The sequence below is a fragment of the Zeus faber genome, assembly GCF_960531495.2.
Source record: "Zeus faber genome assembly, chromosome: 22".
NCBI lineage: Eukaryota > Metazoa > Chordata > Actinopteri > Zeiformes > Zeidae > Zeus > Zeus faber.
Genome location: NC_137209.1, coordinates 5,975,358 through 5,988,120, shown reverse-complemented (window position 1 = coordinate 5,988,120; position 12,763 = coordinate 5,975,358). Strand labels below are relative to the sequence as shown.

The window sequence follows — 12,763 nt, the reverse complement described above, 5'->3', positions numbered from 1 at the left end:
ACCACAATAGTACAGTTGTTTTGTTTTAAAACATATTGATCTATCACCACAGGGTTAATGCGCAGTCACACCAGACATGCAGCGAAGTGCAATCGGCTCTGTCACTTTTTTTATTGTCTCTCTTATGAAAACCTCAAGGCCGAGGGAGGGCCGTGTTATAAGCGCTGGCCTTCATCTCACATTGCGGCATCTGTTTTGCTGCGTTTTTATGGACGATCCATTTACACCCCACCCAAAAGTTATATTTTGTTGTGTACTTCCAGTAATTTCCTGCATCGGTTTATTGGGAAACGCAAAAGTAAAATGCTAAAATTGATTCTTTATCGCATATGGAATTCTTAGATCTGACGCTTCACTTTTTAACAGACATTTTTTATTGCAATTTTGAAGACTTCAATCCGGAAATATCTTGCCATTCATTTGGGATTTTATTTTATTTTTGGAGTCAATCGATTTTCAAAATGTAACATTTGTCGCTGAAAAAAAAAAAAGTTCTGCTTTATAGCCATTCCATTCCTTTATATTCCAAAGGAATCACAAGACGAGATTCAGATTGTCCTTCTTAAAAGCTGTGATGCTCGTAACTCCTATTTATCGATGTCATTTCCTTCGTAAAAGACGGGAGTTTGAAGCGTGTATTTTCACGCAGGCACCGTTTCTGTCGACGAACATGGCGGGTTCACACTGTCGTTATAGCGTCGTGGATATAAATCTAGACCCGGAGATTGAGTCCTCAAAAGGAAAACGCACCAGCTTCAGATTTCTGACAAACGGTATTGAAGTCGTTTGGATCAGCGCAGTTTGAATTTTGACAAAAGTGAACCGGGGAGAACCGGAAAGAACCGGGGCCAGTCGCACCCCACACATGTCGTCTCGCGAGGTATATGGATTTGACCCCACCATAAAACGTCGCGTTTTTTATGGCGCCCGCTGTTTGCCGGAGCGCTTTACTGCCGGCACGGTGACAACGTCGTTTGCAGGTTTATTTATCATCAAACGCTAATGTCCCGGTGACTAAGTAGCGAAAACAACACTTTTTTTGACAACTTGTTTTCGATTATTTTCAGCTGACGCCAGGAAGGGAGTCCGTAACTTTCTCGTGTGCGTTCCGGGAGAAAGTCCGTAAAATGGAAGTGGTTGGCACGTGCGGCCGGGAAAGTCTTTTTTTCAGAGGGGACGGCAGAAATGTTTTGAGGTCAAGGAAGGAACGGCAGTGTCGTGAAGGTTATTCCTCGTGTTGTTCATGTGTTTTGGGTTCAATGAAATCTGAACGCCTGTTAGACACACGGGTACATAGCCTTTACACACGGTTCAAATTCCTCAGTTTTAGTCGGATTTTGCCTTTGCGGTAGCAACAATCATGAGCGTTCCTTGCCCACATGGAAAGGGATCAGTTTGAAAACAAGTCCTTTTGGGGAGTTTTTGCAAAAAAAAAAAAAAAAATCTTTTTATTACTTATTATATAATTATGTATTAAGTTATCTGAGGAATCACCTTTAACAAAGATTTCTTAGATACTGTACATATAGGTACACACGCCTGTAGGGAGTATGTGGATTTGAGAGTGTTTAAAACCTCTTGTGTGCGTAGCGTGCAGCTAGAGTTATGAATGAAATTACACAATTTTGCATTTCACTGCAATATTGCAATACATTTCTAATATAGTCCGTAAAGATTTAAGGGTCAGTGTGGAGACATTTTACGCTGGAAAATGGGCAAAGCGGATTCGACAAATATCCGAGAAATGTGCGGAATCTTGGGATTGTGGAGTCATGCAAGGAATTCACAACCCTTCCCTCCGGCATTGTTTTGGAAGAGGTCACAGAGCAACCATCAGCGCAATACGTGGGAGAGGTCAGGCCGTTCAAAATGAGGGTTTCCAGCGCATTTGGGGTTTGATGAAGTGGGTCGGGATTCATTACATGAGACCTCCTAAATATAAAACACAGAAATGTCAAGAGGTCATTTGCTTCGCAGCATGGAGAAACAAGATCTATTCGGTCATTCCAAAGTATTTTCTGGTGAGGTGGCAACGACCCGACAGACGGGCCTTCATTTACAAAATGAGAGGTCATAATATGGCAAACTGCGACTCACAGAAGATTTGACCTCTGATCACCTTTGAGAACTCGAGACACGATGCACTTTGTGTGCCTTGCTCTGCTTTTTTTTTCCCCCCTTCGCTCCACCCCCATTTCACGTCCTCTTCGGCGACCCGGCGAAAGACGGGGTCATCGACGACCCGTTCACCTGCGAGCTTCCTTCACCCAACCCGACACCAAAAAAAAATGGATGTTTTTTTTTTTTGTTTTTTTTTCTTCTCCCTGCGTCGTGTCACCGGGGAGTTTCGGCCGTGTCGGCTTTAGGGTTAATCAGTAACGCGGAGAGACTGATAACACCTCGCCACAGATAGTCCCTCACGAGTCTTCCCGTTGCGAAGACTCGTGAGGGACTCGGGGAGGTCAAGACGTGGCGAGCTCGCTATCCAGAGGCACGTTTTAACACCCAGTGATGATATTTGGGCTTAAGCCCGAGATACACAATGAGCTGGGCTGCTCTGCATCGTTTACGTAGAGATAACAACAGGGTTCACTCATTGCATTGCAAAATGAAACTCAAGACTTTCAATAGCTTTTTAAGCATTATATAAAATATAATATAATCTTGTCTATTATTTATATTACTATATTTATTAAATATATATATACAGTATAAATATATATATACACACACATATATATATATAATTATTAATCCCATTGTAATCTATTATGAAGTGTCTATTACTTACGTTTCCTTGCCATAACCTATGTTGTAAAAGCAATTCTGGCAATCTTTTGTTATGTTACCATCTGAAAAACAAAACCAGGGGGATTTATCACTATATTTTTCAAGCACTTCAGCACAAACTGGCACTTAAGTTCGGGCAATTCAAGCATCTTAAGGACCCGGGAAGAACCCCAATGTGTATATTTATGGGAGCTTCAGATGGGAGGGAGTCGAGCACATGGTCAGGTAGCGATGGTCGGCGGTTGAGCAACATGTGAATTGTAAACTGGACTTTGGTCGATCAATAGCAGATCCTTTTCGGGAATGACTTTGATAGATCGTACGCCGAGACAGCGGCAGCCGACACGCGGAAAATTACAGACTCCAATTTCCTGAACACTCCCAGTTCAAACCAAAACCAGACACCGGTGGCTATACATTCTCAAACAAAAGGTGACATTTGCGAAGCGTCTTAATAAGAATTTCCAGAGAACACAAAGTGTTTGTTAGATGAAAAAACACGTTTTATTGACTGAACTTCAAAGAAACGGAAGGGTAAGATTTTGAGGAAGAGATTTGCAGATTTTTTTTTTTTTTTTTTTTCCCTTCGCTAGAGGTTACAAAATAAAAGCGGAATAAATAAATGGTAGTATATGTGAAACAGGACGAGGGGTCTGGCATTGTGAAACCACAGACATTTTGTTATTTTGCCATTGCACATTGAATTACAACATACTTCCCCGACACCTGTGACAAATTACGCTTGGTTTTATTGTATTTTTTAAATCGAAAACAAAAGTCCACAGAACAGGAAACAGTTAGACTTATGATTTATGATTATTATTATTTTTTTAATACAAAATCCACATGCTTAGGGAACAACGCGAGAATTTGAAGCCAAGCCGTCGTCCATTTCCTCCCCCATAACTCTCCGTTGAGCAGAGACACCTCTAGTCTCTTCCGGTCTATTTACATAACTTAACAATGGACGAAGGAACGGCGCAATTCTACATTCTATCAATGTACAAATAAGTCATGGGGTATGCATGAAAAAATAACATTCCGTCGCTAATGAAGGAAACATGTCATCCGGGTGCATTCTTCAAAGCTGTAATGTGCCGACGTCTTAAACACATTACGAGTCAAATCAAAGTATAACGTGGCCCCGCCCTCCTCCCCCCGCGCACACACAGAGAAAAATGTCAATTCCTTTGGATTTCCTTCACAAAAGATTTTAACCCAAACTTTTGAAAAAGTTTTAATAGGTTAGAAGGGACAGTGGTCAGCGTGTCAATCCCGGGAGCTTTGTGGCGAAAGAACTGAAGAGCGTCTCATCTCCGCGTCCGCGTTAGGACCTCGCTCCCTTGGACACGGCCAGGCCAATCAGGCCCGCTAGGCCGGCCACGCCCAGGCCAATCCCCCCCACGATCGCCATGCCGACCAGGCCATCTGGGTGATAAACAAAACAGAATATTAACAGATTATATTCTTGAACCAGGGTGTAAAGTTGTCCACAATTTAAAGCCTGTTTCACTGAGATAAGAGAACTGAAAATGCTGACTCCACCGCAGAGAATTGACGTGAAAAGTACAAGTAATGAGGAAAATGACTAATTGAGTAGTATGTAAAAACTACTTAAGTTATCACCTTTTCTCACCCCGTGTATTTAGGGGAAGACAATCTTTTTGAGTTGACAATGGCTGCAACCCGTTTATGTAAGTTTATTGGCTGCAACCCGTTTATAATTTAATTATCAGTTAAATCAACTAGATATGAAAACACATTTGAAATCCATGAAGTACGCTCCATTTTTGTATTTGTTGTTTAAGTTTATTTATTCTGGGAGTTTCGTGGCTTAAAAGTCAAAAGGCCTTCAAGTTTTTTTACGGTTGTAACGCTGGACATTTTGAACAAATTAACAAATTATGTCAAAAATCGAAAAAGCCTTTAACTAAATAGACACGCGTGAATTAAACAAAATACATATTTATTTACAAAATAAAAAGTGATAAATGCATGTATGTCAATATATATATTTTTTTGCTCCCCTTTACACTACTTATTTGTCATTTAGCCATAAGTAGTTGACAAAAAAATGACTTGTTACTTTTTTCAACAATCCTTTTGAGTTGACATTGGCCATAACTCACCTGTACATCGACAAACAAATGAATGAGACATTTTTATGAGCGGCCGCTGCATTGTTCACCAAAATGGATCATAAAAGCATTTTTTTTATGTTCCTGTGATCATCAAGTTTATGAGAGTCTATATGGAAGAATGTCAAAATACTTGTTGTCAAACTTTTAAAGCGCCGAAATACAATAATTAGAAAAGAACTCACGTTAAGTAGAAGTATTGAATTCAATACAATTACAGTCGGAACTAGGTCGCTGGTATTACCCTTTTTCAAAGCCTTGGTGATGAGCTGTTCCATCTCCAGAGCCTGCTTGTTCGCCGGCTCGTTCTTCAGGAGCGTCCGGATGTACTTCAGCGCTTTCTCATACGCCTGCCATGTCGGAGAGAGGGAGAGGGAGGGGGAGAGAGAGAGAGAGAGAGACGGGAGGATGAGATGAAGCGCTAATGTAAAAGAAAGACGAGAGCATCAAGACAAAGACGAAGATTCATTATTAATAAAACACCAAAGTTCGGGGCACACAGAGACATTGAGGAGCGCAACGAAAAATGTATTTATACTCGTGCTGGAAAGGAACAAACCATAATATTTTCTTGTAAATTTTCCTCCTTGATGTGGAAATAGAGTCAGTTCGATAATCTTTTTCTCGGATATTTAAGTTCCACCCAAAGCAGATTGTAAACATCCATCGTGTAAAATATGTCGACCAGACGTGCCGACCAAGATGGGCAACACCACAAACTTTATTTATTTCGATTTAGGCCCACTTGCCATATATATTTTGCTTTTGATTATATATATAAAAAAAAAAAAGTAAACCCATTAAGCCTGACGGGGTAAATGGGCATGGCTATTTTCACCTCTCACATCAAGATATCTGAATGAAATTGGGCTCATTAGAACTGCAAGAGTCTCACCTTTACAGCCGTGCCTGACATATGTCAGCTACATTGGGTCTGTTAGCTTCAGGGTCCTAAACACACCGTTTACTGCATGCAGTGACAATATGTTATTTTCATCCCCCTATTTCTGCACACTGTGGTACCCAAACAGTCATGGACTCTTGTGAATTCAAACAGGCCAACTGTATCCATATGTGACGAAAAATGGCCCCATCGTAACCATTTCAATACGATGACAGCATTTTTAAACCTCGACCACACTGTATAAAGTGACATATTGTGACCTCTAGGACAGTGGTTCTTAAGCTGGGTTCGATCGAACCCCAGGGGTTCCTTGAGTCACTCTCGGGGGTTCGGCAGGGGTCAAGACACACACAGTATAGCCCGGTTCACACTAGCAATGTCGGGCAGTTTTTTTGCCGACAATTTGGCAACACACAATTTTTCGTCGCCGTGTTAGATTACAAATATTTAGTTGCTTAGTAAAAATGTGTTACACACAGAATAAATTCAGCCCACTCGCATTATTCATGACGTCATCATTGGCTGCAGCTGATCACGCCACATTGCTTGGCTTTGATATCTGTGCTGCAGGGAACTTGGTGCGCTCAGTCGTCGTCTTGTGGCTGTTGCGATTGTACGTCATTTGTGATTTTCCTTTTAATCTTTCAATCCCTTCATACTAACTATGTCGAGCAAAAAAAGAAAGTGGTTGGACGAATACGTAATATGGATTCACATGTATAAAAGAACGTGATGGGAGTCAGCGTCCTCAATGCATGATTTGCAATGCCAAGTTGAGCAATTCTAGTCTAGCGCCGGCAAAACTAAAGGAACAATTCCTCAAGATGCGTGGAGATGGGAAATACAAGAACAACAACGCTCGCTGAATTCAAGGTGAAGAGAGCCAGATTCGATGAAAAGGCTACTCTGCCTGTTCTCGGCTTTGTACCCATCGACAAACCGATCCTCACAGCATCGTACAAAGGTGCGTACCTGATCGCAAAAACCTTGCCTCCAAAACTGGCAGAAGTATTAAAAATTGGAGTTATATGTGTGAACTACGTGCGAAATAGTGCTCTGAAGCACCGCATCTTCAAAGAGCTGTGTAAGGAAATGGGCTCTGAATTTGAAGTACTTCTGTACCATTCTAACGTTCGGGGGTCATCCCGGGGAAAGGTGCTGAATCGTGTTTTTGCCACGCGTGCGGAATTAGCCCTGTTTTTGCGAGAGTACCAACATTGTCACGCAGATTGCTTCGAAAATTCTGAGTTCATCCTCATTTTGGCGTACATGGCCGATATTTTCTGTGCTCTCAATCATCTCAATCGACAGATGCAGGGCGGTGGAGTCAACATCATCGAGGCGAAAGAAAACCTGAAGGCGTTTTAAAAAAAAAAAAAAAAAAAAAAAAAAGCAACCTTTATGGAAACAACGAACAGAGAATGAAAACTTCGCAAACTTCCCCCTGCTGGACAACCGTGTAAGTAAGATCGAAGACGTGTCTGGAGTTGGGAGACATTTCTGTACCTGGGGAGCTGAAGCAAGCAATTGCCAATGCACTTAGATGAGCTCGCAAAGTCTCTCGACAGATACTTCCCCCACAGCTGACAACACGTTTAGTGTTGCGACAGCAGATGTCAACGTTGGATACCTCGACAAAATCATTGAACTGCAGCAGAGCCAGCTTCAGCAACAACGACGCTCTCAATGTTTTGGTGTCACCAAATCGTACCGCACCCTCTTATTGCTAAGAAGGCCCTTGAGATGCTCACACCGTTTGTTACAACGTATCTTTGCGAGCAATCCTTTGAGGATGGTAGACATGAGAACTAAGAAAAGGAACAGGAGCAGGAACTTAGTTGCGAAAATGATATGAGAGTGGCCCTTGCCAAGGTGAAGCCGCGCATTTCTGTACTTGTATCTGAAAGGCAACAGCAAAAGTCACATTGATTTGCAGTAAATATTCATTGAGTTATGTTCTTGTGTGAAATTCACGTTTTGTTGGTTTTGTTCTTTGAACAGTTATTTTGTGTGCAACTGATGCATGGTTCATTTTGTGCACTAATAAAATATATACCTATGTTTTGAATAAATCATTTTATTTTTCCAATTACGAAGGGTTCTGTAAATGCACTGATGAAGCTTGCGGGGTTCAGTACCTCCAATAAGGTTAAGAACCACTGCTCTAGGATAAGCTCAGCCTCATGAAATGAAAATGTATGGGATGTCCTGGTACATTGAAGATAAGTGGCTTTTTCTTTAGCCATTTTCAAAAAATATTGAATTTTTCAGAAGTTATTGACACCGCGACACAGCATTAACTTTTCTCAAGCATTTTTCAAGGTGATGAGTTCTTCAGGTGGTCTTTTGAGGGGATCTTCAACCCCCCCCATTCCAGTGGTCAAAAATGTCTAGAAAGTGTACCGAAGCTTTGTAATTAATGGTATCAACCCACACCCCACACCTTGATGCAGCAACTAATCACACATAATTGAGCATGGGAAGGACCGCCATTAGGCACGAGTCTAATATTCTAAGCCCCTTTACACTCAAAATATGAATTATTTTATTAGGCGCAATTAAAAAGGTTATGACCGTTTAATTGATAGAAAAGCTTGACATACAGTGTCAAGCTGCATCTCAAATTATTCCTTCGGGTCTCAGCTTTCTGTTGGTGTAAAACACTTGTGTGTGGCACCAACTGCCGCCGCCCCCCCTCCCCCCCTAAATGTTAACTTATGTTCACTTCTGACTTACATTACGAGTGCTGTGCAAGTTAGGAAAGAAAGAAACTCTGAAAAGTTTGAATCCTCACCTTAAGTCTGTAATTGGCCACTGACAAGTAGAACAGGTAGTCACGCGAGTCGTCCTTCGTTCCCTTCTGAACCAGCTCTACAAACAAAAAAAGATGTCGAAAAAATCATTTTGCTTCTAGAGTAAAATAACTGACACTACAAATTATCTTCGGGGATTGACGAGTGAATAAAGTAATTTAAGTAAAGTAAAGTAGAGTAAAGTAAAGTAAACTAAAGTGAAGTAGGGTAGGGTATGGTATAGTATAGTATAGTAAAGTTAAGTTAAGTAAGTTGGTAAGGTAAGTACAGAAAGAAATCTATGTAAAGTAAAGTAAGTAAAGGTATGTAAAGTTAAGTAAAGTATGTTAAGTTAATCTAAGTTAAGTAGGTTAAGTAAGTAAGTAAAGTAAGTTATGTTAAGTAAGTAAATGAAGTAAGTAAAATAAGCAAATTATGTAAAGTAAGTAAAGAAAGCAATACATGTAAATCAAGTAAAGTAATTACGATAAGTAAAGTAAGAAAATTAAGTAAAGTAAGTACAGTAAGTAAAGTAAGTACTATAGGTAAGTAAGTCAAATATGTTTGTAATTAAAGTTAAATAAGAAAGTAAAGTAAGTTAAATAAGTATAGTAAGTTAAGTAAAATAAGTGAAGTAAATTAAGTAAGTTATTACTATCCAGATGCATCTATAAGATCAAATAATACATCTATTTATTTTCTTTCAGTAGTATTTTATTGCATTACATTTAGCAGACGCTTTTATCCAAAGCGACTTACAATTATTACACCACCTCACCATATATCTTTTGGGGGGGGTATAGTAGTGGGAGTTTTAATTATTAAACATATATATATTTAATAGTTTTAATCTGATATCAATGCCAAAATGATCACAGAGTTCAATGTAAGCAACAGCAGTTTGATTCCATAACATACGACTTTTAATTCATTAGCAGATTTTGTCTTGTGTAAAATGATTACCACAGACCTGTCAACCTTGGATATTTTGAGTTCCACAGCAGTGTAAGAGGGAGTCTCAATGGTGTTTGAGGGACTGGAGCTAAATGACTCCATCAGTTATTCACATCGTAGCGTCTCATAACGAGGATCACATCCTATTGTGAGCGACCGCGACTAACTATACAAATTCATCTCATTAGGATATATCTATTGAAATGCACCATTTCGTAAAGTTACCGAACATGTTTACCAACTAGAGAAGCACTTTTCTTTGCTGATTACTATTTCTGACTTTTCTGACCTGTAGTCAGATCTGAAGTCTGACCTGTAGATTCCTGTTTCAGATCTGCTGTGCGTGGATGACAAATACATCCCATGATCTGATCCCGCTAAGACAGCTGCACATACGGACTACCGCTGCAATTTTCAAGGTACCAGCGGTCGGCCCCAGCACCAACCCCGTCTCGACTGGCAGCGGCACTGTGGCAGTTTTGCCACCGCACGCCACAGGGACCTCCGGCACAGAGACACAGACGACAGGGGTTGATAACACCAGTTTATTGTAGCGATGAGGCTAGGTGGAATTAACCAGGAGCAGATGGAACATGTCATGACACAGGGCTCCTATCCTGAATGAGTGTGTGGATGGACCAACAAGCATCAGGTGTGGCTGCTCAAGCCACCCCATCCACCAGAATTATATTTATATGGTACTTTGCAAATCAATTGCAATCATTACAAAAAAATTATAATAATAAAACAAATGGCTGACTTCTCGCTCTGGTTCACCGGAAGTCCTCCTTCGCTCACCGTGCATTAAACCGACTAAATCAAATGGAACGACTCGTTTTACCGAGTGACTCGTCAAGAACCGAGTCTCAAATAAGAGTCAAACTTGTCATCACGATCGGAGCTCCGCTGTGACAGCGGTAGATACAGTCTGCGCAATGTCGGAATATCGTCGGGACATGAATAAATAATTGATCTACCTGGAAGTACTTCTCTTTTTTGAGCGTCAACTACGTTACATTACGTTGGTATCGGGTTTGAGTATCGGAGCATTTTTATGAGTACAGTTCATGAGCACAGTTCATGAGTGTGTACATTTGACCGGCACAGAATCAGATAATATATCTGCCATTAATCGGCCTTGAAAACCAGCCAATTCCGGTCATAGACCGATCCATCTTAACATAAGTCACATTATCGTGCTTTATTAAAACTCCCCCACTTCCCAATTTACCTTAAAAAATGCAGGTTTACACCTCGTGGATAGTAAAGTACCGCTCAGTGAGCTGCGTATCAGTGGATGTTGAGTGAGAGGAGAGGGAGGGGTTTCAGGACCACAGGTCGTAGCATCTGGTCCAATCCGAGGGATGTAATTGAAATACCCAACACATGTAAGGTTTTTTTTTTTTGTATTGGTCGATTGATTGATTTCCTTCATTGAATTACAATAATAAATATATTGATTATTTTATTTTTTAGCGTCGTTTCAGCTGGCATTCCGTACCTGCGTATTTTGACTAAGAATTGCGTAGCTGGGACACAAAATGCCCGCAGCTTGGCACGTCTGTTATGATGATTCTGGGTACGACCGTTCCATTTCTAATCATGATTGGGTTGTAAAATAAAACTGTATATCGGCCATTTTAAGCAATAAACTCACCCTCAAGGAATACAATTCCCTTCTTTATATCCTCCGAATACTTGCTCCTGATCAGACACCAGGCATATTCAAACTTAGTATCTTTGGATATGGCCCCCTTCGCCAGCTCTGCGTTGTACTTCTTCTCAAATTTCTGTCAAAAGGAGAGGGGAAAAAAAAAAAAAAAAACATTCTCAAATATCAAATTTCAACAAGTTGGGTTCTTGATGAGTCACCATGTACAGAGAGTCGATTTTTAGGTACTTCTGAAATGTGTTCATTTCATCCAGTCGGTAGCTAACATACAGGCGAGCGACAAACGTATTATTATTATTATTATTGTTATTTCATGCATTCACCAATTTCTAATTATTGTAAAGTTGTATGTACTTAACGCAAGTCATAGTTGTTAACGCAAAAAAAACATGACATTTTCTGTTATTTTTCCATTATATCTGTTGTTTGTCACTGGGTTTAGTGTATATTGCCATATCTTGTTGTGTAGTTCACAATTTTCCATTTTTTTTTATTGCTTTTTTATTATTCGAGACACTGTTTTGATGTGAGTTACTAACTATCTATCTATCTACCCATCTATCTATCTATCTATCTATTATTCTGGTTGCATCGCCTGAGGTCTCCGGCTAAAGTCAAACCTCACGGACATTAGCTATCGTCATTAATCTCATGTTTATAATAATAGCTTTCTCACTAAAGAGCAGATTTGAAAATTAAATAGCCCGGGTTCTGAGCTTGACATATAAAATACGCGACCAATGTTTACGGGCCTTTACCAGGGAACGATCACGTATTTGGGCGAGAACGACAACACTTCACGAGTGAGGGCTGCGCTCGGGCTCCACCTTGTGACGTCACCAGCTTTGTCACACTCTCGGAAAAGTGACGGAATGAGGACCACAACAACCACCAAATAATCCCCTTTCGGTTCGACCACCCTGACATTGAAAGATGACTGCGTACGGGGGCAAAGGTTTTTCTTTTTGAGCGCCCCGTGTTTAATGACGACGATAAAACGCGGAGGCTAAAATGAACGCCACGGACCCAAACAGCCTGGAACCCTCCACCGCTGACGTTCCAGCTAAGCTAACGTCGACCGCGCAGTACCGTCGCCATGCCCCATTCTCGCCGTTTTAACACATTCAGAGCGGTAGACGGGTGTTCGGGGCGTTGTTCGCACCGCCTAGAATTCGACAGGGGAGCCGGGCGACAAGCGACGGAGCCGCGGAAAACTTACCAAAAGATCCTCGGGAGCCACCACGTCGCTCACGACCGCCTCCATGTTTCCGGAAACAGTAGGAAGCCCCACCCACGCTCACCACGTGACGATTGTTTGCGCTGTAGATTTTTTTTTGGAGGCTAACGAGACATTTAAATATAAACTATCATGTACACACTATAATATCCAATCATATCTATAATGTTATTTGTTTAAAAATATAGATATTTTTATATTTCCTTCTTATCTTTGCCTTGTGTATCTTATCTTTTTATGCCCTCAGAATGTAATTGTACCGAATGACCTTGTGTT

General features: G+C 40.8%; 1 protein-coding gene across 1 annotated transcript; it reads right to left on the bottom strand.

Annotated features, from left to right (window-relative positions):
• Positions 1-3,269: 3,269 nt before the first annotated feature.
• fis1 (fission, mitochondrial 1) lies at positions 3,270-12,520 on the bottom strand. The gene is made up of 5 exons (XM_080023278.1): positions 12,470-12,520; positions 11,236-11,368; positions 8,627-8,703; positions 5,173-5,278; positions 3,270-4,218 (listed from the first exon to the last, which is right to left on the bottom strand). Exons 1-5 carry the CDS (start codon positions 12,512-12,514, stop codon positions 4,118-4,120), a joined length of 462 nt encoding a protein of 153 aa, XP_079879404.1. The 5' UTR covers positions 12,515-12,520; the 3' UTR covers positions 3,270-4,117.
• Between the last annotated feature and the right edge of the window lie 243 nt (positions 12,521-12,763).

What these genes read in the sequence shown, in the direction of transcription:
- fis1 (XM_080023278.1), bottom strand. Translation starts at nt 12,514, where the DNA reads ATGGAGGCGGTCGTGAGCGACGTGGTGGCTCCCGAGGATCTTTTG. An exon ending in TGGCTCCCGAGGATCTTTTG is followed by an intron (nt 11,369 to 12,469) that starts GTAAGTTTTCCG and finishes TCCTTTTGACAG; the next exon opens with AAATTTGAGAAGAAGTACAA. An exon ending in TGGCCAATTACAGACTTAAG is followed by an intron (nt 5,279 to 8,626) that starts GTGAGGATTCAA and finishes CCGACATGGCAG; the next exon opens with GCGTATGAGAAAGCGCTGAA.